The 27,884-nt window shown below is 44.5% G+C and overlaps 1 protein-coding gene across 2 annotated transcripts; it reads right to left on the minus strand.

Annotated features, from left to right (window-relative positions):
- On the minus strand, nucleotides 1-27,107 carry LOC140481769 (alpha-aspartyl dipeptidase). Of its 2 annotated transcripts, none has more exons than XM_072578299.1 (9): nucleotides 26,762-27,107; nucleotides 23,687-23,818; nucleotides 16,733-16,821; nucleotides 13,398-13,472; nucleotides 10,229-10,308; nucleotides 9,336-9,509; nucleotides 7,383-7,442; nucleotides 6,390-6,472; nucleotides 1-171 (listed from the first exon to the last, which is right to left on the minus strand). In XM_072578299.1, the coding sequence occupies exons 2-9, from the start codon at nucleotides 23,779-23,781 to the stop codon at nucleotides 105-107; spliced, it is 723 nt and encodes a 240-aa protein (XP_072434400.1). In that variant the 5' UTR covers nucleotides 23,782-23,818; nucleotides 26,762-27,107; the 3' UTR covers nucleotides 1-104. The 2 variants fall into 2 exon arrangements, with proteins under 2 accessions (XP_072434400.1, XP_072434402.1); XM_072578301.1 differs by lacking the exon at nucleotides 26,762-27,107 and adding an exon at nucleotides 26,548-26,591.
- Nucleotides 27,108-27,884: the final 777 nt, after the last annotated feature.

A 27,884-nucleotide genomic window follows, 5' to 3' on the forward strand; every position in this document is an offset into this window, starting at 1 on the left:
TATTTGCTAACAACTCTACTCAATATTTGTATTATCTCATTCAATAGTTTTATTCATTCAATATTATTTCCTTTATTGTATTTGGACTCCTATTAGCAGTTCAGTCAGTGAGAATCTGTCAGAAGGAAGCTGAAGTCTGCTCCAGGGTCATGCTCAGTGGCTTTCTCTCCCCTAGGGAATGAGAACACAATTGCAGTCAGTGCCCCAACAGTCACTTGCATTTTCACACACTATTTACAAAACTAGATTATCTGCTTGTTACAACATGGCTGTTTGTGGAAGCTTGCTGTGTGTCAATTGGCTATTGCATGTCTTAGATGGCAATGACAATGCCATATATTTCATTGTCTCAAAGTGCTTTAGGCGTCCATAAGATTATAAGATAGAGGAGTAGATTTAGGCCATTAACCCATCAAGTCTGATCCACCATTCAACCATGGCTAATATGTTTCTCAACCCCATTCTTCTGCCCTTTCCATGTAACCTTGGAACCCTTTCCTAATCCATAAGCCATCTATCTCTATAATAAGAACCCTCAATGGCATAGCCTCCACAGCCTTCTGTGATAGTGAGCTATCAAACTAAAGTGTTGCTGGAAAAGCACAGCAGGTCAGGCAGCATCCGAGGAGCAGGAAAATCGACATTTCGGGCAAAAGTCCTTCATCAGGAATGATAGCGAGTTCCACAGAGTCACCAACCTCTGGCTGAAGAAATTCCTCCTCATCTCAGTTCTAAAGAGCTGTTCCTTAAATCTGAGGCGGTGCCCTTGGATCATTGACTCTCCAATAGTTGGGACATGTTCACTCTATCTAGGCCTCTCAGTATTCTGTAAGTTTCAATGAGATTCCCCTCTCATCCTTTCAAACTCATTATGCACAGATCTAGAGTTTTCAACTGCTGCCCCTATGACAAGCTCTTTTCATTCTTGTGAATTTCCTCTGGAACCTTTCCAATGCCAGCACTTTCGGTTTGGGGCCCAAAACTGCTCACAGTATTTCAAAAGCGGTCTGACCAGAGTCTTGTACAGCCTCAGCAGTACATCCCTGCTCTTGTATTCTAACCCTCTTGATATGAATCCTGAGATTGCTTTTGCCTTCCTAACTGCCAGCTGAACCTGCATGTTAACCTTAAGAGAATCTTGAACTAGGATTCCCAAGTCACTTTGTGCTTCAGATTTCTGAAGCCTTTCCGCATTTGGAAAGTAGTCTATGCCTCTATTCTTCCGACCAAATTGCATAACCTCATGCTTTCCCACATCGTATTCCATCTACCACTTCTTTGCCCACTCTCCCAGTCTGTACAAGTCCTTCTGCAGCCTCCCTGTTTCCTTAACACTACCTGTCCCTCTACCTATCTGTGTGTCACCTGCAACAATGCCCTCAGTTCCTTCAACCAGATCATTAACATATGACATGAAAAGTTGTGGTCCTAACACCGATCCCTACGGACATTCACTCGTCACAGGCTTCCATCTGAAAAAAAGACCTCTTTACCCCCCCACTCTCTTATCATCTGCCAGTCAGCCAATCCTCTATCCATGCCAGTACCTTGCCTCTAACATCATGGGCACTTGTTTTATTTAACCGTCTCCTGTGCAGCACGTTGTCAAAGACCTTGTAGAAATCCAGCAGATGACATCCACTTTCTTTCCTTTGTCGAACACCTCAAAGAATTCTATTAGATTTTTCAGGCATGATCTTTCCTTGATGAAGATATGCTGACTCTGCAATCTCATCCATCGCAATAGATTCTAAGATCTTACCAATGACCGAGGTCAGGCTAACTAACATATAATTTCCTGTCTTCTGCCTCCCTCCCTTCTTAAACAGGGAGTGTTATATTAGATATTTTTCAGTCCTCTGGGACCCTCCCTGACTCCAGTGATTCCTGAAAGATCACCATCAATGCCTCCACTATCTTCCTCAGTTATCTCCTTCAGAACCCAGGTGTTTAGTCCATCTGGTCCAGGTTGTTTACCCAATTGAGACCTTTCATCTTCCCCAATACTTTCTCCCTAGCGACGACCGCTATTGTCACCTCTACCAACTGAAGTTCTGGTATGCTACTGGTGTCTTCCACTGCAAAGACTGATGCAATATACCTTTTTTTCAAGAGGCTATGGCTTAACATACATTTTGTCCATTTCTAAGGATTTATGATGCTGGGTTACTGGATTATGGAACAGTGACATTGCAGAGGGTTCAGTGCTATCACCTCCAATACAGGAGGAGAGAAAATGTGACCAGCACGTGACCACAAATAAAGTGCAACTTGAAGACCGAGCCCTGAGAAAGTTAATGGTAACCTATAAATGCAAGTCTTTATGGATTATATTTCTCTGAAGAAATAACACTGCAGTGTTATGTTGTTCTAAAGTGTACCATTAACTATTTAAGACTGTTGATGATAACCCATTCTCACTGACAGCTGTAAATCCTTACAAAGAGGCAGAAGGTATCCTAAGTCACAGGCAATTGACAAAAGGTTATCAAACACATTGAACAAGGGAAAGGTTTATTGCTTGTGGTTTCCAGATAAAGTTTTGTGATTCACACGTCGGACTGTACAATAATGGCAAGGGAGAATGGGCAAAACAATGTATCAGTAACCGCTGATTTCACTCCCATGTTTATTGATGAACTGCAGTGCTTCGTACAATCTTAAGAGCAGAGCTCATGGACACACTAATTATGTTTCCATGGGTTTTGTTGGCTAGAGGCTGCAATGATTGATAAGATTCTATAATCAAATTTCTCAAGATTGATTATTAGGATTAGCCAGCTATCTCATTGCAGCATGACACTACCAAGGTGAACAGAATGTGAACAGGATAGACTTTGTTCTTTTTACATCTAGCAATAATCAAATAGTGCACTTTGAACCACTAAGGTGTATCACTTGGTTTGCTTTTATTTTCATCCTCTCCCATGTCACCAGAAATCCAATGGACACTTTTGTATTCTTGTCTTCTCCGATAACTTATCATTCCAGTAGAAAGCATTTGAAAAATTAGAATGAAAGCAGCTGACCCACTGTAACTTTAATTTTGAATCTCACCTCTGCGCTTTGTCACTCGGACTAGATAGCGAGAAATTTTCATTGGCATGAATAGGAGTGATGAAAGGAAATCGATTGAGGATAACTTGAAGCAGAGGAGAGATGAGGATTGGTTAGGCCCCTTTTGGAAGATTGTGTGCAATTCTGGTCTCCTTCCTATCGGAAAGATGTTGTGAAACTTGAAAGGGTTCAAAAAAGACTTACAAGAATTTTGCCAGGGCTGGAGGATTTGAGCTATAGGGAGAGGCTGAACAGGCTGGGGCTGTTTTCCCTGGAGCATCGGAGGCTGAGGGGTGACCTTATAGAGGTTTATAAAATTATGAGGGGCATGGATAGGATAAATAGGCAAAGTCTTTTCCCTGGGGTCGGGGAGCCCAGAACTAGAGGGCATAGGTTTAGGGTGAGAGGGGAAAGATATAAAAGAGACCTAAGGGGCAACGTTTTCACGCAGAGGGTGGTACGTCCAAGGAATGAGCTGCCAGAGGAAGTGGTGGAGGCTGGTACAATTGCAACATTTAAAAGGCATTTGGATGGGTATATGAATAGGAAGGGTTTGGAGGGCTATGGGTTGGGTGCTGGCAGGTGGGACTAGATTTGGTTGGGATATCTGGTCGGCGTGGACAGGTTGGACCGACGGGTCTGTTTCCATGCTGTACATCTCTATGACTCTATGATTGGCTGTTCCCCTATTAAGTTGGATTGGGCTGTCTGGAAGGATGGTGGAAGCAGTTTCAGTAATAGCTTTCAAAAGGGGATTATTTAGATACTTAAATGGGAAAAGCTTACAAAGCTATGGGGTAGTGCTGGAGTTGGGATTAATTAGATTGTCTTTCAAAGAGCCAGAATAGGCACAAAAGGGTTGAATGGCCTCGGAATCCAACTCCATTACTATTCCGACAACTGAGTTGGTCATTTTTATAGTTGAGTATAGTATCGTAACAAGAGGGCTTTAATTCTCACCTTGCAGTCCTCCCCTTCAGCACTGCTCTGCCTCTCCATAGCCACTGGCACACTCCAGGGAGACTGAAGTGGTCACTAGAATGGTGTATGAGATGGCACCCTCTTCTCTGTGGAACTGGCAAGTGACCACACTTCCAGGAGAGAAGTGATAAAGTACTAGAGGATGCCAGTTGTTTCATAATGTCCATGCCAGCTCTTTGAGAAAGCTCTTTCCCCATTGTCCTAGACATCATTCTGTTTCATGTCTTCCTTTTTGCACGTAATTATTGACTCTGCTTCCACCATCCTTTCAGGCATTGCAATTCAGCTCATAATTTGCCAAGAAAAACCATCTTTTGTTTTCAGGTTCTTTTGCTCACTGCTTGGCAGACATTCATAGAGATGCTTCATCATTCTGAACAAATACATATTCCATTGTGAAAGAAAGGTACTGGAAGAAGGATACCCCCAACATGGCTAACTAAAGAAGGCAAATTGAAAGCAAATTGTAGACTGTTTATGGGAAATGGGTAAAGTCTTAGAATCAGAAATTTGGGAAATTGTGAGATTGTCAACTTTGCTGAGAAGAATAGAAAAACAGAATGTTATTTAAACGGAGAAAGAGACTGCAAAATGTTACATTACATGGGAACTGTAAAGTTAAAAATCACACAACACCAGGTTATAGTCCAACAGGTTTATTTGGAAGCACTAGCTTTCGGAGCGCTGCTCCTTCATCAGGTGGTTGTGGAGAATAAGATTGTAAGACACAGAATTTACAGCAAAAGTTTACAGTGTGATGTAATTGAAATAATATATTGAAAAAGACCTGGATTGTTTGTTAAATATATTTAAATTAGATTAGATTACTTACAGTGTGGAAACAGGTCCTTCGGCACAACAAGTCCACGCCGCCCCGCCAAAGTACAACCCACCCATACCCCTACATTTACCTCTTACCTAACACTACGGGCAATTTAGCATGGCCAATTCACCTGACCTGCACATCTTTGGACTGTGGGAGGAAACCGGAGCACCCGGAGGAAACCCACGCAGACCCGGGGAGGACGTGTAAACTCCACACAGTTAGTCGCCTGAAATTATATGTTGAAAAAGACCTGGGTTGTTTAAGTCTCTCATCTTTTAGAATGACCACGTTGGTTTCTGCTCTTTCATATGTAAATCGCAAAACTGTTTTTAAAAGTTACATTCTCAAGTAATTCTGTTTTTTAGATTAGAATCAGTCTGAGAATGTAACTTTTAAAAAAGGTTTTGCAATTTACTTATGAAAGAACTAAAACAAACATGGTCATTCTAAAAGATGAGAGATTTAAACAACCCAGGTCTTTTTCAATATATAATTTCAGTTCCATTGCACTGTAAACTTTTGCCATAAACTCTGTGTCGTACAATCTTACTCTCCACAACCACCTGATGAAGGAGCAGTGCTCCGAAAGCTAGTGCTTCCAAATAAATCTGTTGGACTATAACCTGGTGCTGTGTGATTTTTAACTTTGTCCACCATTCAACACCGGCGCCTTCAAATCATACATGGGAATTGGGTATCTTTGTAAAAGAATCACAAGAAGTTAATGTAAATGTACAGATGTAATTAGGAAGGCAAATGGAATGTTAGCCTTTATTGAAAGGGAGACGGAGTGTTAAAATAGAAATGGCTTGCTACATCTGTACTAGTCATTGATGACACCATACCTATACGGTATACAGCTGTGGTCTTAAATCAGGAGAGACATATTTACATCAGAGGGAGTTCATAATAGGTTCACCAGGTTGATTCCCAGCAGTTGAGCAAGTTGACCCTGTTCTCATTGGAGTTTAGAAGATTGAGAGGTGATTTTATTGAGCTCTTTGAGATCCTTGGGTGAGTGAGGAGGATAGATGCTAAGAGGATAGTTCCTATTACAAAACTAGGAAACACGTTTTAAAAATATTGGCTCTTGCCTTTTTGAGGAGGAATTTCTTCTCTCAGAGAATCAGTAAACTTTGGTATTCCTTCTACAGATGACAGTGAAAGCTGGGTCATTCAATATGCTGAAAGTTGTGTTCGAAAGTCAAAGATACAAAGAGTTAAGGCCACAAGCACATATGTGCAGGGAGAGCAGGATTGAGGGATCAAATGGCCTACTCTTACTAATCACGTTCTGGTTACTGATATTGCAATCAGTAAAGGCAATTTCTCCCCTTCTACCTTTATTAAAACCTGTCAACATTTTGAATACTCCATAGCATCTTCTCGCAACTTCCTCGGTTGCATGCACCATATTGCCCTCACCGAGCTCTCCAGGTAAATGAACCGTTAAATAATTAACTTGAAGGGGAGGGACTTCTGAATACGAACAAGCTTGCTGCGAGTTAAGGGGGACAACACTTACCGGATGAACAAGCGAGCACCGGTGGTTCCTATCAGTGTGGCCTTATCACCTTCGACCAGGAGCATGGAACCCTCTCGCAAGCCCTGCCGCATCAACAGAGAAAGTCACGGTTCCACCCGAGTCACACAGCTTCACAAAACTGAACCAAATGATTCTCCAGTCACTGTGTGCCCAACGTTCAGGCAACGAGGAAGACAACACAGTGCTTGATGGAGATCATTTCTGTTTTATTTCGTGAATGCATTAAAACAAGATAATTTGCTGGCAACAGGAAGAGGCGATGACCTTGTGATACTACTGCTGGAAACTCAGGGTAACTTCCTGGGGACCCAGGTTCAAATCCCAATCATGAATTCAATAAAAACAAAATTAAGAGTCTATTGATGATGTGAATCCATTGTTGGTTGTCAGAAAAAAACTCATCTGATTCATTAATGTGGGAAGGAAACTGGCATCCTTAGCTGGACTGGCTTACGTGTGACTCCAGACCCATCGCAATGTGGTTGACTCTGAACTGCAATCTGAGAAATTAGGAGATGGGCCAGTGACGCCCTCCCGCCATGCATGAACTTTTAAAAAACTTGGTGACATACATGGTTCTCTGTTCAACTGAAAGCAGCAGTAACTCATCCTGTCCAAGAGGATTTGGGGATTCAATAAATATATATTTTTAAAAATTACACAATCATATTACACAATCATATTGAATGGTGCGATAGTTCAATGGGCCAATATCTACTTCTGCTCCTATCTCATCTGATTTTCTTCTTTAATATCACACAACCCTCCTGATTCATAGGACAAGACAAGCAGTTGCACTCTCTTTGCTAACCTGTCCAGGTTCACTCTATGTCCCCGAGATAAAGGACGTGTTAAGCAAGGAATTTCAAACATGAGCTGCTGCTCTGAGGTACAGGTCAATGACTCACTTGATGACACTTGGAGTTCTGGTCAAAATCCTTCAGCTCACAGTATTGTAGTGAAAATACTCACCATGACTGGTGGTGTATCAGGTTCCTCATGGTATTGTTCAATGCGCTTTTCCCGTGTTTCCTAATAAGCAGAGGGGAGATTTCGGTTAATGTGTGATCACTGTACAATCTTACATCACAGAAACAGACCAGTCAGCTCACCATTTCTGTGTTGGTTGATTGGAAGAACAATCTGACTATTCCCTCTCCCCTACTCCTTTCCCAGGATTTTCCTGCTCCTCAAATGCTGCCTGACCTGCTGTGCTTTTCCAGCACCACTCTAATCTAGACTCTGGTTTCCAGCATCTGCAGTCCTTGTTTTTACCAACTTTATGTTGGTATTTATCTAATTCCTTTTTGGAAATAACTACTGAACCTATTCCCATGGAGATTCCCAACAGTACATTCAGGATCAGAGCTTTCTGTGTAAAAATCATTTCTCCTCTGCTCTTTCATATTTGGGGCCTTTAGTTATCAACCTTCCTGTCCATGGAAACAGATTTTGCATCTCTACATTAGCAACATGATTCACCTTTTTAAACACCTCTCTTAAAGCTCCTCTCTGTCCTTGGAACAACTCCAGCTTACTTGGTCTCACTACATAACTGAGCTGATTCATTCCTGGTTTCAACTAGGATTTTTTTCAATAGGCATTCTCAAAGGCCTTACCGTTTTTCAGAGAATGCCTAAAGTGTGAAAAAAGCCCTTCGGCCCAACAAGTCCACATTGACCCTTCAAAGAGTAACCCACTCAGACCTATTCCCCTACCCTCTTACTCTACATTTACCTCTGACTAATGTGCACCTAACCTACATGATCCTGAGCACTATGGGGAATTTAGCTTGGCCAATCCACTTAACTTCCACAGTTTTGGACTGTGGGAGGAAATCCACACAGACACAGGGAGAATGTGCAAACTCCATACAGACAGTCGCCTGAGACTGGAAACAAACCTAGGTTCCTGGGGCTGCGAGGTTACAGTGCGAATCACTGAGCCACCATGCCACCCTGTCAAAGTGTTATGCTCAGATTGGGACAGGTTTACCAGCTTAAAAAGGTTCTGTGCAATTTGCTTTTTTAAAATTCTATGTGCTCATTTGCAAAGGCCCTGTTTAACCAACATTATTTATATTGGAACTCGATTGTAAGCATCAGATTATCACAGCCCACAGTAAAGCTTTGATGCATCCTTCGAAAAACAGTGTCTGCTTCTCAATACTTCTAATCAATCTGCTCAGACATGTTATGGCACTCATCTGGAACTTGAAGCCAGGCATGCTGACTCGGAGGTATACACCTACCCCTGAACCACAAAAGCCTTCAGGATATGGCTGATATAATGAGTATGGAATATGTCACTTCAAGCAGTAAAGATGGAATGTAGATACTCAGAATCCTCTCCACTGGGAGACACCGAAAAGATGAACATGGCTTACATTGGAAGCTGGCAAAGCTGAACTCGGCTGTTTTTCATGAATAGGAATATTTTCATTATTTTACTCGATAAATCGAGGTGCAACAAATATTTGTACTGGGAGGTAATGAAACAAATCACATTACATCCATCAAACAATTCCCAGGAAAGGAAATCAGAAATGCACCAAATGAATCTTAAATTTCAAGGCAAGCTCAGGCTGAAATGTCCACTCTATCATAATGTTCCAAATGAAAAACAACTTAGTGGACTGTTGACCTGCATTTGAGTAGTTAATACATGTAGCTCCATAGAAGCTCACCTTCCTGTTTTTATATCAAACGGGTAGTTAACATAACATCCAATCATTTATAAATGTGACTTGAAGTCTCTTTATAGACATACACTGAAAGCCAACTCCAACCATCTTGCAGGCAACTCTTACTATTCACCAGTGTGGACACCAGCCTTGAGCTTCTGCAATTAACAAAGTCCCTACAAAATGACAGCAGACTGCACTACGTTGTATCACTTCAATTTGTGTCAATGCTTAGCACTTACCCCCATGTGTTGATTGTTGGGATCTTCATCCAGGTAGTGAGGGCTTATGTTAAATGGAACCAGACCAATGCCTTTGAATGAAGGTGGATAGACAATCGGCATATCATTGGTAGTGTTGATACTGACAGTGCCTACATTTGTCCCAGCACTTGACCCCAGGTAAGGAATACCATCCTGTAATGTAAACAGTAAATGATCAATCTCCGAAAACTGCATCTAGCCTTAAAATGACTGCATGACACAAAGCAGTCCACCATCTGAGGCAGCCAATGTACAATGAGTAACTGAATTTGCTTCTCACCTGCAGAGAAGCCTAACTCAGTGAGAGTTTGAGTTAGTTGTGACGAATGGCACTTCCATGACATTGAGTTATGACCAAGCCAGGCTGCAGGTATAAGTAGCATTTTCTAAGCAGCGACTATACTTTCTATTCAAAGTAACTAACTACTGTCTTGATATCATATTTGATCCTGAGGGGGTGTTTATGATAACAGCACAGACACAGGGAGATTTTGTATTGTGTTGCACAACCAATTCTAGTCTCCAGGTGACATGTTATTAATGGTATTTGAGGGGGGACGAAAGATAACTAAACCAAGGTGTGTAGATTTAACTCAATCCTTACTTAAAGTTTAAGATTGGATATTTTGTCCTTAACTTTTAGAATAAATCTTCCTGTCCGCACACAGTTCGGGAACTATGTACATAACTATGTAACACTGTAATTAGACCCTCCAGCCCGTGGTAACACTGCAAAGTCTCCAGTAGGGAATGTACTTACAGTGTCGGATGTTCACATATAGTTACAATGCAAACATAGCTACAGAAATTCAGCATGGAAAATGTTGGCTTTCTGGTCTATAATATGTAGCTCTTTCTTCAGAGGGTCATACCTGGAAGACTCTCCTGTGTATCTCCGAAACCAGTTTGTTGTCGTACAGAACTTTCAGCAGGCGAAATGTGTTCCCGCCACCTGGAGTAGGAAACATGAGAGGGAATAGAAAATTAGATCCACCAAGAAATGACTGTCCAGGTCAAACGTAAACAGGAGCCAAGAAGATGGAAGTATGTCTGATCATGTGTGGGACTGAAGGGAAGTGTGGGTATTGATCACAGTGACTCATTAAATAATATTGAAAACCGCCTGTTGCCTAGACGCAGTCTATTCCAGCTCTACATATCCCACATCTGATGCTGGCATCGTTCCCAATCACACTGATTATTGAATGAAACATACCATAAAGAATCGAAGATACAACTGTTCTGAAACATAGACACATAGATTCAAATGTCCTTCATGAACAACACATACATTGGGAACAGATCGCAGATTCGTCACAGATTCCCAGCAAGGAACAGCAATGTGGTAAGCTGAGAAGGGTCAATTCATTTGCAGCTTTCTTTAGGTATCTCTGCACCAAGAGGGTTTCAATATCTTATATGTGAAGTTAGTCATACTGACTTGGGCTGCAAAACTGACTACAGTGCACCTGCTTAAACTGCAGAATTTTGGGATGTAAGGCACAATATAGCTGTCACCAACTCCTGTGGAAAATACATTTTTAAAAGTCTTTATGGTTTAAAAGAAAAAATTACTTCAAACAATGGTCTGTGTAGTAAAATGGCTAAAGGAGAAGGTAGTGTTTGAATTGTTAAAAAAAATTCTGAGTGGTTTGACTTATTTCCTGACACAGAGATTACTTTTGATGCATAGGTAAAGCTCAGATCTGTCACTGTTTTTTACCAAGATGGAATCAGACAGAGGAAACGCACAAAATTTGCTGCCAAAGCAAGATATTAAAAGCAAAAGATGTGAGGATATGTAGATTTTAGTATTTAACTGACTGAAAGGGATGGTTACAGCATAATTTTCCAAATAACTCATGCAGCTTTTCCATAAAAATCCAATTAATATTTAAGTGGGTTTTACACAATGGTCACAGACAACAGTCAAGATGCTTGACACCATCCAGGACAAAGCAGCCTGTTGGTCTGGCACCACATCCACTCCCTTCACCACCAACACTCAGTGACAGCAGTTCATCAAAGTTCAGTGCTATGGATGGTTAACATTTCATCATAGTCTGTCATTTCTCTGCATATTTTAAAGTATATAAATGACATTCTTTCCTTTGAAAAGATGTAAAACTTGGAAGCAAAACAGAGCATTAACTACAGCATTGCAAAGTCAAGGTATGCTTGTATTTGCAAGTTGTAATGAGATGCCAGACAGCTCTCTGTATCCTTGGCAACAGCTTTCTTCAAGGTCAGTAGCAAACATTATCCTTTCATTGGGCCAATAACTATAAAGTTAAGAAGGTGAAATCAGAAAGAAAGCTCCCACCCATTCAAATTTATTTTCCTCTTGGTCAATGCTCTGTGATTCCTAGGGACATGATATGGCAGTTGTGAGCTTTTTTCCTTTGCTGGGTCAAGCCCAGCTGTGGTATTGTGGGGAACATTTAGATTAGATACCCTACAGTATGGAAACAGGCCCTTCGGCCTAACAAGTCCACACTGACCCTCCGAAGGGTAACCCATCCAGACCCATTTCCCTACCCTATATTTACCCCTGACTAACACTATGGGCAATATTAGAGTTGATCTTTCTCTGCACCTTCCTTGTACTTGCAACACTACATTCTGCATTTTGTTGTATTACCCTGATATACTTATGTAAGGGCTGAAAATGTGTTGCTGGAAAAGCGCAGCAGGTCAGGCAGCATCCAAGGAACAGGAAAATCGACGTTTCGGGCATAAGCCCTTCTTCAGGAAGCTTTCTTGAAGAAGGGCTTATGCCCGAAATGTCGATTCTCCTGTTCCTTGGATGCTGCCTGACCTGCTGCGCTTTTCCAGCAACACATTTTCAGCTCTGATCTCCAGCATCTGCAGTCCTCACTTTCTCCTCATACTTATGTAAGGTGCAATTTGTCTGGTTAGCATGCAAAATAATACTTTTCACTGTATCTCGGTACATGTGACAATTATAAATCAAATCAAATCAAAAACTAACGAATAACTCTGGCATCAGATGGAATACATCTCGCAGATGACAAAGAAAAAGAAAATAGGAGGCACTAAAATAAAATAAAGAACTGTGGACACTGGAAATCAAAAGCAAAGTTCTTAAGAAGGGTCACTGGATCTGAAAGATTAACACTGCTTTCTCTCCACAGATGCTGCCAGATCTTTTTTTAGAATCCTTACAGTGTGGAAACAGGCCCTTCGGCCCAACAAGTCCACACCGACCCTCCGAAGAGTAACCCACCCAGACCCATTCCCCCTACCCTACATTTACCCCAGACTAATACACCTAGCTCACCTGAGTTTCTCCAGAAATTTCTGTTTTTGTTTCAGCAAGTAGAAAGTCCAGTTTATCATTCTTTTTTCCAAACCATTTTAAGGAGAATAGAATAAATATTGTGACGTGCTTACGAGATGAAGGTGGAAGTTGAGAATTATGGAAGAAGATATCCTTGAAAAACATCTTTTTTCTTTAGCCATGTAATGGACAGAAAAATACTCACAACTTCTAAAATCAGGCTTTTCAGTCCAAGGAGATTGTTAATTTAGTCCTCATTTGACAAAGCCTAACTTTTTCAATAGTTTATACAGCAAAATGTGTTAAATGTTGAGCTGTACACTAATATGCAAATTCTGTGCTGATCATGTTTGCAAAGTCTGCAACAATGCACTATGTGGGAGAGGAGGATATCATTGATAGGCACTTGTGTGTTTCCGTATTTAACTGCACACGTGTAGACACTAGACGTTGTAGTCAATTTTATACATTAACAAGAGAGAATGCTCTCAGTTCTGTCAGCAACTGCACATTCCAGCTTAGTGCGTGTGTAAATGATTCCATTAAGCTCCTGCATTATGGTTAACTCCATCTGTCCTGCTATCCCAAAATTAGCCCTCAAAACAAATCTGCTTTCTATCCTTGCCCATGAAGTGTGTCATGCCTCCACATTCCCAAAGATGAAAGTGGAAGTAACACTTTATTGATTGATGATTAACTACATCTACGTTCAACCCTGTCAGATAGTTCCAGATTCTCACCCACAAAGATTCCTTGTGCTTTCCGTACTGCCACCACAGGATCTGGAACTTCGTGAATACTGTCTAATCCATAACCTGAAGAAGAAAGGTGCAGATTTATAAAGGAACGAATTGACAAATAAAACAGTGTTGGCCTGCATTGTTGGGAAGACCAAAGCCAAATGTTGTTTTCCGCTAACTTGATTGCCTGCACTTTTCACGTCCGACCGCGAGTCTGAGCTGCAAGTTTATTAGATTAGATTACTTACAGTGTGGAAACAGGCCCTTTGGCCCAACAAGTCCACACCGACCCTCTGAAGAGCAACCCACCCAGACCCATTGAACCAGGAATTGAACCAGGGTCCTTGGCGCTATGAGATCACAGTTACCTAACACATGCAGATAATGATTCGCAAGTCATTTTCTGATAGTTTGTTGACTTTATTAAGATGCAGCAGTTTAGATGTGATAGAATAGATAATTAGATAAAGAAAATATAGCACCGTGCCACTTGAGGATGGTTCACTGATAAGAGAAGGCAAAACGGAATATTTCAATGTGGTTAAGGTAGTGGGTTCAGCCGAGATGTTAGGTAACTCTTCCCTCGATATTTCGCCTCTTCTGGTCTGATGTCCACCTGCCTGGGGAGTGTTGCTGAACAAAGAGACCTTGGAGTGGCAGGTTTATAGCTCCTTGAAAGTGGAGTCAAACCAATGCCTAATCTCTAGTTTAGGAATCTCAGCAGTAAGTACTTGGCCTTATTGCACTCCTTCTGCTTTCTGGTTTCACCACCAGGTTTATCTGGCCGTCCTCCTGCCTTTCAGGGCCCTGGTAAACATGAGCTCAAAGACTCACGTCAATGTATCTCTGCTCCTAAATGCCTTTTCCAAATTGCACCACTTCATACTCCTCATTCTTCCAAACAACATGTATCACTTCACACTTCTCCGCTTTCACTGATATCCACCATATACCTGCCCATCTCTCTCAGACTGTTCTGTATCTCCTGAAATCTGCTCCCAACTCACAGAGTTTTACATTCCGTCCCCCACCATTTCAGCAGTGGTGATGTTGGGGGAGGGGGGAGTTGTGGTTGAGGCATGGGATGTAAACTATGTAATCTACTCCCAGCCCAGTTCCCATAATGTGGTGCAGTCGGTGAGGTGCCCACAATTAGGCAACTGTTGTCAAATCATTACCCTCAAGACACCTCCACTGCCATCATGGGCGAGGGTGTGAGAAAGCTGTGTTCTTGCCCATGTTAGTGAAAGACAGGGAAGAAACAGATTAGATTACTTACAGTGTGGAAACAGGCCCTCTGAAGAGCAACCCACCCAGACCTATTCCCCTACATTTACCCCTTCACCAAACACTACGGGCAATTTAGCATGGCCAATTCACTTAACTTGCACATTGTTTTTGGACTGTGGGAGGAAACCCATGCAGACACGGGGAGAATGTGCAAACTCCACACAGACAGTTGCCTGAAGTGGGAATTGAACCCGGGTCTCTGGTGCTGTGAGGTCTGGTATTGTGCCATCGTGCCACCCACAGGGTGAGATATTTCCTTCGAAGGGATTATTGTGTGTGTGCATTGGTGGCAGCTCTCCCCTCAACTCAAAATCACTTTTCTTCCTCTCTGCTCAGCTTCAGAACTATGATCCCTATCCCCTTACCCCCACAACACATTCCCCCCCTCCCACACCTTCAAGGATGACTGAACCTTGCCCATCTAAAAGGTGGCAGGGGTGTACCTGTCTCAGCAACCCTGACACTTCCTCATGGGATTGTCCAAATTGCTTGTGAATGCTAGGGTTCTGGTGCTGCTGACCTTCAGCTTGTTAAGGTCGTCCACAGCATGTAAGGCAATCCTTTGACCAGTCCTTCTCCCAGTGAGAACAAGCAAGAGGCCAGCCAGGGTAAATCCAGTCCCATTCTTCCCGGTTTTCTGTCACCTGTAAACTTTGAAATTATATCTTGCATATGTCCAAGTGCTGGTCACCAATGTATCACAAACAGCATTCATTTCAACACCCGAACCCTGGGGGTCATCCCTGCATCTTTCCCTCTGTACACTACCATCTGCCCTTTGGCAAATTTCATACTCACATGTCCCTTTACTCCCAGGAGGTCCAACTTTGAGAACAATTGGCAATTTATCAAATGCTTCCTGAACATTTATGTGAATCAACCACACTTCCCTTCATCAACCTTTTTTTAATTACTTCAAAGCTAAGTCATGTCTATTTAGCAGTTGGATACAACAAGATGTCCCTGCACATTAATCCTAACAAAAGCAGCACTGTCTTAAATACATCAATGCTGCATGCCCACCTGACTTGGATATATATCATTGTTTCTTCATTACTAGGTCAAACGTCCTGTCAGGGAGCATCATGGGAGATCCATGCAGATCAACAACACTTTACAGAGGAAGTAGGGTTAGACAATGACAGCATCATTTGCACCGAACTAATTTTCAACATTACTGCTAAGTGAGAGACTTGGAAAGACCCACGTTTATATAAATCTTTTCATGAATTCAGAACGCTCCGAATTCAGTCAATTTTCACACACCGAGCTCCCATTCATATAATCTTGGCTGAGAGATAAATATTCGCTGGAGCACAAGGGAAATCGCACATTCTCTCTCCCTTCCCCCTGACCACCTCTCCCCTCGTGCTGCATCTCTTCTCCTCCATTCTCAGACCTCCCACCACATTCCCTCCCTCCCATCTCTCCTCCTCTCACTCCTCTCCTTCCCACCCCGCCTGGAAGGATATTGGTGGCCCTGGGTTGAACACCTCAAACAAGAGATGCCACTGCCAACAGTGTAGCACTCTGTCAACGCTGCACTGCAGCATCAGTCTACATTTTATGCTCAAGTCTTTGGAGCATCAAGTCCCACAGTCTTCTAAATTCAGAGATGAGCACGTTAACAACTGAACCACTTCTGACACCTGCAATCTGGGGTGTGTGTCTGCTTTAGGGCGGCATGGTGGCACAGTGATTAGCACTGCTGCCTCACAGTGCCAGAGACCTGGGTTCAATTCCCGCCTCAGGCAACTGACTGTGTGGAGTTTGCACATTGTCTGCGTGGGTTTCCTCCCACAGTCCAAAGATGTGCAGGTCAGGTGAATTGGCCATGCTAAATTGCCCATAGTGTTAGGTAAGGGGTAGATGTAGGGGTATGGATGGGTTGCGCTTCAGCGGGGCGGTGTGGACTTGTTGGGCCGAAGGGCCTGTTTCCACACTGTAAGTAATCTAATCTAATCTTTTCTTGGTGCAAGTGATCAGAGAATTGATTTGAAAAGAGCATTAACTAGAACTATACATTCAGTGGACAATTTTCTTACCCAAACTTTCAAATTTATGCCGTGCTTTCTTGGCATACGCATCTCTGTCATGCAAAGCATATGGGATAAATAAAATTCTCTTCACTTTGCTGCAAAAGAAAGCAAATTCATAGGAGTCAGCTGGAGAGCAATTAAAAAGTAATTTCAACACACTTGCTAAGTTATAAATGACTGGACAAGACCATGGTGGTACTGCAGATGCTGGAGATTAGAGTCAAGATTAGAGTGGTGCTGGAAAAGCACAGCAGGTCAGGCAGCATCTGAGGAGCAGGAAAATCGATGTTTCGGACAAAAGCCTTTCACAGGGCTTTTCTGATGAAGCGCTTTTGCCCAAAACATCGATCTTCCTGCTCATTGGATGCTGCCTGACCTGCTGTGCTTTTCCAGCACCACTCTAATCATGGTGGGACAATGCTGTTAGTTTGTTGAATTTGATGACTATACAAGGTGTTACTTTCATTCTCTTACTGCTGCCACAGTAAAAATGTTTTCCAATTTAAATTGAATTAGGAACTAATTGGGGTAGGATATTGACCCCCTTTGTCAATCTAATAGTTCAAATCTAATTGTGTTTCAGATCTCCAGTTTTTCGATTTATTTTATGTTTCTCCTTTAATGAGATTAGGACACCACTGCCAAGGCCATTATTTGTTGACCATTCCTAACTGCCCTTGAATTAAATTGCTTGTCAGGACCATTTCAGAGAACAGAGAAGAACCAATCACATTGCTGTCGGTCGGATGTCCTTTGCAGCCCAGACTGGGTCAGAATGGCAGACATTCTCTGAAGGAGATTGATGAACTAAGTGAGTTTTTAACAACAATTAATGAAAGCGTTCATGACTGAGATTGAGTTTACAATCACGGATTCATTAATTCAGCTTAAGTTCCATCAGCTTCCATGGCGGGTTTTGAACATGTGCTCAAAGGACTAGTTCAGGGGTTATGGATTAGAATCCCAGTGACACAGAAATCACAGCATCCCACAGTGTGGGAGCAGGCCTTTCAGCCCAGAGGCCACACCGACCCTCCGAAGAGTATCCTAGTCAGACCCACCCTGTAACCCTGCATTTCCCATGGATTTCCCACTTTCATGGACACTATGGACAATTTGGCACGGCCAATCCACCTATTGCACATCTTTGGACTGTGCGAGGAAAGTGGAGTACCTGGAAGAAAACCACACCGACTCCCACAGCTACCTGGATTTCACCTTTTCCCACCCTACCTCCTGCAAAAATGATCTCGTATTCTCAATTCCTCCACCTCCGCTGTATCTGCTCCCAGGAGGACCAGTTCCACCACAGAACACACCGGATTGGCCTCCTTCTTTAAAGACCGCAATTTCGCTTCCCACATGGTTGAAGATGCCCTCCAAAGCACCTCATCCACACCCCGCACCTCTGCCCTCGAACCCCACCCCTCCAACTGTAACAAAGACAGAACTCCACCGCCCCCCCCCACCCCGGTCCTCAACTTCCACCCTACCAACCTTCGCATAAACCGCATCATCCGCCGACATTTCCGCCACCTCCAAACGGACCCCACCACCGGGGATATATTTCCCTTCCCTCCCCATCTCTTTCCGCAAAGACCATTCCCTCCGTGACTACCTGGTCAGGGCAACGCTCCCCAACACTCACCCTCCCGTCGTGGCACTTTCCCTTGTCACCGCAGGAATTGCAAAACCTGCGCCCACACCTCCTCCCTCACCTCCATCCAAGGCCCCAAAGGAGCCTTCCACATCCATCAAGTCATTGCACATCCGCCAATGTCACTTATTATATCCATTGTTCCCGACGTGGTCTCCTCTACATTGGGGAGACTGGATTGGGGAGCAGAGCGCTTTAGGGAACATCTCTGGGACACCCACACCAATCAACTCCACCGCCCCATGGCCCAACATTTCAACTCCCCCTCCCACTCTGCCGAGGACATGCAGGTCCTGGGCCTCCTCAACCACCACTCTCTCACCACCCTACACCTGAAGGAAGAACGCCTCATCTTCCGCCTCGGAACAATTCAACCCCAGGGCATCAATGTGGACTTCACCAGTTTCCTCATTTCCCCTCCCTCCACCTTACCCCAGTTCCAAACTTCCAGCTCAACATCATCCTCATGACCTGTCCTACCTGCCAATCTTCCTTCCCATCTATCCACTCCACCCTCCCCTCTGACCTATCAACTCCATCCCCATCCACATTCACCTATTGTACTCTTTGCTACCTTCTCCCCAACCTCACCCCCCTCCCATTTATCTCTCCACCCTGGAGGCTCCCTGCCTTCATTCCTGATGAAGGGCTTTTGCCCGAAACGTCGATTTTCCTGCTTCTCGATGCTGCCTGACCTGCTGTGCTTTTCCAGCACCACCCTAATCCAGAATATAGGGAGAATGTCTGCGTGGAGTTGGCACAGTCACCTGAGGCTGGGATCAAACCTGGGTCCCTGGCATTATGAGACAGCAGTGGGCCACGGTGCTGCCAGGCTGCATACGCTCGGCTTTGTCAGTATAGAATACTGATGGACAATCCCATTGAGAAGATGAAAAAGAATTTAATAAGGTAGACAATGAGAACCAACTTCATCTATGGGGAATCCAGAAGAGCAAGGCTAGTTGGGAATCATGTCAGGAAACATTTTGTCAGGAAATGCAAAGGACAGAGGAACTCAAGAATTCTGTCCCCCTTGGAAGCTGTTGAAAAACCTGAATAGGCTTTTACGAGCTAAGTTTAGGTTTTTTTAGAATTCCTACAATGTGGAAACAAGCACTTCAGCCCAACAAGTCCACACTGACCCTCCGAAGAGTAACCAACCCAGAACCATTCCCCTACCCTCTATTTACTCCTGACTAATGCACCTAATCTACATATCCCTGGACACTACAAGCCATTTAGCATGGCCAATCCACCTAACCTGCACATCTTTGGACTGTAGGAGGAAACCCAAGCAGACATGGGGAGAGTGTCTACCATCGGGGAGAAGGTACCAGCCGGTCTCGCAACAGTTTCTACCCTCCTGTTGTGAGAATATTGAATGGACTCACAAACTCTTAACATCCGCTTGTACTTGTGTTTGTGCTTTTGCTGCTGTTTACCTATTATTTATTTATCTATGCTACCTAACTCTGCGATCTGCCTGTATTGCTCGCAAGACAAAGCTTTTCACTGTGCCTCGGTACACGTGACAACAAATTCAATTCAACATGCAAACTCCACGCAGACAGTCACCTGAGGCTAGAATTGAACCCAGGTCCCCGGCGCTGCGAGGCAGCAGTGCTAACCACTGAACTACCATGCCACCCTTACATCTAAGGTAGGTAACGGTTTAGAAACTGAAGGAACTGAGGATGCTTGGAATAACAAACGAAAACAGTAATTGCTGGAAAAGCTCAGCAGATCTGGCAGTATCTGAGGAGAGAAATCAGTTAACGTTTCGGGTCCACTGACCCTACCTCAGAACTGATGGTAGCTCAGAAAATGTCAGTTTATATGCAGAAAATGGAGTGGGGGGAGGGGGGAAAGGAGTAAATGACAGATAGGGATAGAGCCCAGAGAGAGAGAACAGCTGGACAGACAAGTGGATAACGGTCAGCCGAGGAGGATGAATAGCTACTAATGGGAACTATTATTAGCTAACAGTGAGTTTTATGTAATAGCAGACTATGTGATAACAAGGCCTGGGCTGTGGGGAGGCAGGTGGCTCAAACCCTAAAATTGTTGAACTCAATATTGTGTCCAAAAGGCTGTAGAGTTTCCCAAGCAGAAAACAGGGGGTTGTTCTTCCAGCTTGTGCTGAGCTTCACTGGAACACTGCAGCAAGCCTGAGACAGAGATGTTGGCCAGGGAACAGGTTGGGGTGTTAAAGACACAGGGAACTGGAAACTCAGGGTCCGTTCTGTGGACAGAACGTAGATGTTCTGCAAAGCGATCATCCAGTCTATGCTTTGTCTCCCCAGTGTAGAGGAGCTCACATTGTGAGCAGCGAATGCAGTAGACTAGATTGAGTGAAGTGCAGGTAATGCGGCGTTTCACCTGGAAGGTGTTTTTGGGCCCTTGAATATTGAGGAGGGAGGAAGTAAACAGACAAGTGTTAAACCTCTTGCAGTTGCAGGGGAAGGTGCCATGGGGCTGTGGGGAGCGTCCGGAGTGGAGGAGGAGTGGATCAGAGTGTCCCAGAGGGAACGGTCCTTGCAGAAGGCTGGCAAGGCGGGGGTGGGGTGGATGTGTGTGTGTGTATGGAATACCCGTCTAGTAGTGGCATCTTGCTGGAGGTGGCAGAAATGGCAGCTAATGATCTTCTGGCTGTGGATGCTGGTAGGTGAGGACATGGAGGACCCTATTGCTGTTGTGGGAGGGAAGAGAGGGGGGTGAGGGCAGAGTGCGGGAGATGGGTCAGACCTGACCGAGGGCCCTGTCAACCAAGGTGCTGGGGAATCTGCGGTTCAGGAAGAAGGTGGACGCTTTGGAAGCTCCTTTGTCAAAGTTGGCCTCATCAGAACAAGTGCGACGGAGATGGAGGAATTGGGAAAATGGAATGGAGTCTTTTCAGGGAACAGGCTGCAAGGATGCATAGTCCAGGTAACTGTGGGAGTCAGTGGGTTTATAGTGGATATAAGTGGCCAGTCTATCCCCAGAAGTGGAAACAGAGATGTCGAGGAAGGGAAACGAGGAGTCAGAGATAGAGGGTAGGATGGAAATTGGAAGCCAAATCGATAAACTTCCCTCATTCTGGATGAAAGGGGGAAGCAGCACCAATGATATCATTGATATATCAGAGAAGGAGTTGTGGGTGAGGGCCAGAATAAGACTGGGACAAGGAATGTTCTACGTACCCCCACTAAGAGACAGGCATTCCTGGGGCCAATGCGAGTTCCCATGGCCACCCCTCTGATCCGAAGGAAATGGGAGGAGTTAAAAGAGAAGAAGCTGTGAGGGTGAGGATGAGCTCGGCTAGGCAGAGGGTGGTGGTGGGTGGGTGGGGGATGGTTCAGGCCTTTGCTCCAGAAAGATGCAGAGAGCCCTGAGACTGTCCTGAAGGGGGATGGACGTGTAAAGGGATTGCGGCTCCACGGTAAAGAGGAGGCAGCTAGAGCCTGCAAACCAGAAATTCTGAAGGGGCTGCGAGCTGTGCGGGGGATGGGAGATTGAGTGCTCACTCGCCTCTACCTCCTTCCCAAAACCTACAAACAGGACCTCCCTGGGCAGACCCATTGTTTCTGCCTGTGCCTGCCCCACAGAAACTATCTCTTTCTACCTCAACTTGGGATTTATTTCTCCCCTTGACCAGTCCCACTTACATCTGCAATTCCTCTAATGCTTCACGTCAGTCTCAGAATTTTCCGTCTGCGGGTTCCAACCACCTTCTCTTTACCCGGGATGCGCAATCCATCATTTGGATTATTAGCCACCATTTCCGCCAACCCCACGGGGGATGCCACCTCCAGACACATATTCCCCTCCCCTCCCTTGTTAGCCTTATACAAGGACTTTTCCCTTCCGGACACCTAGTCCATTCCTCCTTCACTCCCAACACCTCTCCTCCCACAGCCACATGGCACCTCCCGCTGCAACAGCAGAAGGTCTAACACCTGCCCTTTACCTCCTCCCTCCTCAGTACCCAGGGGGCCAAACCTACCTTCCAGATCAAGCAGCACTTTACCTGTGCTTCACACAATGTCATCTCCTGCATTCGCTGCTCACAATGTGGTCTTCTCGACATTGGGGAAATGACTGGGTGACTGCTTCACAGAACATCTACTTGCTCTTTCCACAAAAAAGACCCTGAGCTTCCAGTTCCCTGCCGCTTCAAGACACCACCCTGTTCCCCGGCCAACATCTCTGTCTCAGGCTCACTGCAGTGCTCCAGCAAAGCTCAGCACAAGCTGAAGAAGAAAACCTCATTTTCTACTTGGGAATCTTACCGGCCTTCTAGACTCAATATCAAGTTCAACAATTTTAGGCCTTGAGGTATCTTCTCCTATTTTACCCACCCCCACACCCCAGTCCTTGTTATCACATGGTCTGCTATTACATACAACCCATTGTTAGCCACTAACGTTAATGGCTTTTCATTCTCTCTTGCTGATCGCTATCCACTCTTTTTGTCTTTCCAACTGTTCTTCTCTCTCTTGGGCTCTATCTCCACCTATCATTTACTCCTTATCTCCACCCCCCCACCCTTTCGTCTGCATTAAAAACTTGTTCTTCATTAAAAGTCACACAACACCAGGTTATAGTCCAACAGGTTATTTGGAAGCACTAGTCGTGCTCCAGTCTCCACAACCACCTGATGAAGGAGCAGCGCTCCACAAGCTAGTGCTGCCAAATAACCCTGTTGGACTATAACCTGATATTGTGTGATTTTTCACTTTGTCCACCCCAGTCCAACACTGACTCCTCCAAATCATAACTTTTCCCTAGCTACCATCAGTTCCGAGGAAGGGTCATTGGCCTCAAACATTAACTCTGATTTCTCTTCATAGATAATTTTTGTTTAGCAAAGATGTTACTAAATATGGGCCAAAGGCAGGTATATGGAGTTAGCCCACAGATTAGCCATGATCCTACTGAATGGTGAACTGGGCTCCAGGGGCTGAATGGCTCATTCCAGTTCCTACGGGGATTAAAAGGTTTATGTCAGGAATGGCTATTTAAGGTTTTTGAAGCAAGACAGGTGGAATGGAATTAAGATGCAGATCAGCCATGATATAATTGGATTGAACAAACTATTTGGGCTGAATGGCCTACTCCTGTATCTGTGTCATGGTTTCTGATTGTCTTGCTTCATGATATAGATGCCAGCTTGACAATAATTGTCTGTGGTTATTAGTCAGTTTCCAGGGCTGACTGTGGGGGAGATATTTTAGCCCTTCCTTTCTTAAGCAGGTCATTTAATATTACTTAGGGGCACAATGAGGCCGACGATATCACATGCACGTATGCTTTTGAAGACTTACTCGCCAAAAAATTTGACTATTTGTTCCTGGCAATGTTCCAGGTAGCTGCCTCCATACATTGTTGAGTTTGAAACCAGTAGCACCCTGCGTTTCATCTTGACTCTTCTCAGAATATTATTTCTGGTAGAGCTCCTACAAAGTGAAAACAGAAGTTGAAAAATGTAAACCTTCTGCTGCATAAAGACCCCAGAACCTGGGAGCGAACTCTGGATTTTACGGAGGCTACGTTGAAAGTGATACTTTGAAGGAAGACCAAATTTTGTGTGTGCTGCAGGTAGATCAGAGAATCCCGACAGTGTGGAAGCAAGCCATTCAGCCCATTGAGTCCATGCCAGCCATCCGATCAGCATCCCATCTAGACCCATCTCTCCAGCCTATTCCTGTAACCCTGCATTTCCCATGGCTAATCCATCTAGCCCGTACATAATGGGCAATTTAGCATGGCCACCATCTAACCTGCATATCTTTGGACTGTGGGAGGAAACACACACAAAACAAGGAGAATGTATAAACTCCACATAGACAGTCATCCAAGACTGAACTCAACCTGGGTCCCTGATGCTGTAAGGCAGCAATGCTAACCACTGAATCACCATACCATGTCACTGCCCTTCTCTCCAACTTGTTGGTTATAATAGCATTAAACCACCTTCAGTGACATTCACAAATACACTAAACCGGTGTGGAATGAACTATAAAACATTATTTGGCTCTTGGTGTTCTATCTCTGAATGATTCAGTGCCACTTTCTTATATTGGTGCGCGTTTATATCTATGATATTTCTCAATGTTGATCTTACACATCAAAGAAAGAACGTCTTGTGTTTCTAGGGCTTTTTACAACCTCAAAACATCCCAAAGTGATTTATGCTGAATGAAGTACTTGTGAAGTGTGGTCACTGTTGGGCTTAGGAAATGCAATGGTCCATTTTTGCATAGCAAGCTTCTACATCCAGCAATACAGTCATGACCAGATAATTAGTTTCAATGCTGATATTGGTGACAATTCTCTTTGCCTATTTCAAAATAGTAATGTTAGACATTTTATGAGCAGGCAGGTACTCAGTTTCAAAGGCCAGTGTAAACACAGGATTGCCATTCGGGCAACAAGAAAAACATGATGTCCTTAGCTGGGTAAAAATGCCACAGGCTGCTACACAAGAGCCAAAATTTGATATTGAGCCAGATGAGCTAAAGGTGGGACAAGTTAAAAAGATAACCTTTGACTTCCATCATTAATTGGTGAATCCTCGAGTAGGGTTACTTGCACATTTCAATAGGTCTGATCTCTGACAGTTTGTGCAAAGCCATTTCATACAGGTCGAACAATGACATGAAAAATAATATACATGTGACACTATCTTCCTTCGTTGGGCTGACATTCAACTTCAAAAAGACCACCTTTTTGTGTTCATTCCTAATGGGCCAGGGCTGAGAGACTGTAGGATGACCAATTGTCTTCCAATATCTACAGGATGCAGGTTGACATCTTGTTGGAAATTGAACACAACCACAGTCATTCTGAAATTGAACACAACCACAGTCATTCTGAAATTGAACACAACCACAGTCATTCTGAAATTGACCACAGTCACTCTGAAATTGAACACAACCACAGTCATTCTGAAATTGAACACAACCACAGTCACTCTGAAATTGAACACAACCACAGCCATTCTGAAACTGCATCTAACCACAGCCATTCTGAAAATGAATATAACTACTGCAATTCCCAGACAGATCTCTGTAACACCGCTGGTGCCAACTTTAAGTTTAGGTTAAAACCCCAAAGAACTGTGGATGCTGTAAATCAGAAACAAAGAAACTGTCAGATCTACTGAGCTTTTCCAGCACTTTCTGCTTTTGTTAACTTTAGGTCCATTTTTAAATAACTTCCATTGGGAAATAGTCAAAAGATGCAGGTGCAGCGCTGTACATCCCTCCAGGTGGCAACCTCGGAGCAGACTGGCATGGTCCTGGGGGAAGGCAGTGAGTGCACCACCTTGGCACCATCCCATTCAGCTGGATTTCCTGATTACTCACTGCCAAGTGGGTGTCAATTGCTTAGATTAGATTCCCCACAGTGTGGAAACAGGCCCTTCGGCCCAACAAGCCCACACCGACCCTTCGAAGAGTAACCCACCCAGACCCATTTCCCTCTGACTAACGCACCTAACACTATGGGCAATTTAGCATGGCCAATTCACCTGACCTGCACATCTTTGGACTGTGGGAGGAAACCAGAGCACCCGGAGGAAACCCACGCAGACACGGGGAGAATGTGCAAACTCCACACAGACAGTTGCCCAAGGCTGGAATCGAACCCAGGTCCCTGATGCTGTGAGGCAGCAGTGCTAACCACTGAGCCATTATGCCATCCTCTCCCACCACCCCCCCCCCCCCTCCAATCTGCCATGTCTGGTGTAGATGTCAGGCTTCGCTCAATATTGATAGTAATTCTCCAGGTATGCAATGGTCTTTAAAAGATGGCACCCGCACCAGATATGGTGATCGATTCTGGGATATTCTGGTGGTGGAAAGGTGTTCAGGGTACAGCGAGTGGTAGAATCGAGCTAAATGCAGAGAAGGGCAAAGCAAGGGCAAGGGGTTGGTCATGTAATGAAGCGGATTTGGTAATGTGCGGCACCAAAACACACTAGACCCAAAGAAGCAGACATCTAGCCAAAAATAATTGTGAAGGTACAGCCCCACAGCCCTGTCTCCTCATCGGTGCTGAGATAAAATCCTAAAACTGACACCCTAACAAAACAGCTCATCATTTGAACTGCGGTGGTTGAAGAAGGCAGCCTGCTCTCACTTTCAGAGAACAGCTTAATAAAAAATGGACAATAAATTCTGACCTTGTCACCCACGCTCGCGACTCAAGGATGAATGGGGGAAAATCTCTCGCTTTGCACGCCTTTGAAACCTCCACTCCACAAACCATGACAAGCAAACACTCTCCATTTGTGCTGGGTGGTCTCTTCCCGCTTTTTATTAAAGGGTGGCGCAAGGAAAACCTGAAGAATTGAACCCGACAGTGAAGGTGAGTGAGATAGACGAAAGGTCTATCACCTGAATGACGCCTTTGTAGTGATTTCAATGGACAGATCCAAACTGGGCTTCAAATTAAACCGACCTCCGGATCTGTCTGCAACTTCCAAAGTTACTTTCACCCCTCAATAACTCTTGTCACAATGAACTGGATTGGTTTTCCCTGTGAAGCAGCCTCCGTGTTATAATTCACTGCTGACCACAGAGCAGCAACCCAGCGTCGAGCCACAACGTCCGCACTTCGACCTCAATAAACAGCGGCGTGTTAAACAACTCAGGGCGTAAGCAACTTTCACATCCTGGGCTGATCTAGTTTCATTTTAAATAGAGTTGGCAGCCGTGCAGCAGCCCGAGGTTCTTGTGGCTATGTATCAGCTTCTGAGGAACGTTCTCCATTCCCCAGACTGGGGGGGGGCTCCAGCTTTCAGATTGACCCTTTCTTATAGGTGAGTCATTAGTGTGCGCCTCCCAATGGACGAGAGCAGACCAGCAGATTCCTTCTTGAGCATTGAACAGACCTCCCATCTCAACTAAATAGACCCCATCCACCAGAGATATATTTCCCTTCCCACCCCCATCTACTTTCCATATAGGAGATTAGAGTCGAGAGGGTGGTGCTGGAAAAGCACAGCTGGTCATGCAGCGTCCGAGGAGCAGGAGAATTGATGTTTCAGGCAATTCCCTTCATCAGGAATGAGGCTTCTGAGCCCAGGGGATGGAGAGATAAATGGGAGGGGGGTGGGGTGCTGGGGCTGGGAGCCTTCTATGGCTCCCTTGTCGGGTCCATGCCCTCCACCAACCCACCCTCCCCTCCAGGCACCTTGACCTGCCACCACAGGAATTGCAAAGCATGCGCCCACACCTCCCCCCCCCCTCACCTCCATCCAAGGCCCGAAAGGAGCCTTCCACATCCATCAGAGTTTTAGCTGCACTTCCACACATGTCATTTACTGTATGCGTTGCTCCCTAAGCGGTCTCCTCTACACTGGGGAGACAGGACGCCTACTTGCAGAGTGCTTCAGAAAACATCTCTGGGACACCCATACCAACAAACCCCACCACCCTGTGGCCAAACACTTCAACTCCCCCTCCCACTCAATCAAGGACGTGCAGGTCCTGGGCCACCTCCATCGCCAATCCCTTA

Source organism: Chiloscyllium punctatum, chromosome 10 (assembly GCF_047496795.1).
Source record: "Chiloscyllium punctatum isolate Juve2018m chromosome 10, sChiPun1.3, whole genome shotgun sequence".
Taxonomy (NCBI): Eukaryota; Metazoa; Chordata; class Chondrichthyes; order Orectolobiformes; family Hemiscylliidae; genus Chiloscyllium; species Chiloscyllium punctatum.

What these genes read in the sequence shown, in the direction of transcription:
- LOC140481769 (XM_072578299.1), bottom strand. Translation starts at nt 23,781, where the DNA reads ATGAAACGCAGGGTGCTACTGGTTTCAAACTCAACAATGTATGGAGGC. An exon ending in ATAGTCAAATTTTTTGGCGA is followed by an intron (nt 16,822 to 23,686) that starts GTAAGTCTTCAA and finishes TTTCTTTTGCAG; the next exon opens with CAAAGTGAAGAGAATTTTAT. An exon ending in AGCACAAGGAATCTTTGTGG is followed by an intron (nt 10,309 to 13,397) that starts GTGAGAATCTGG and finishes TTCCTACTCCAG; the next exon opens with GTGGCGGGAACACATTTCGC.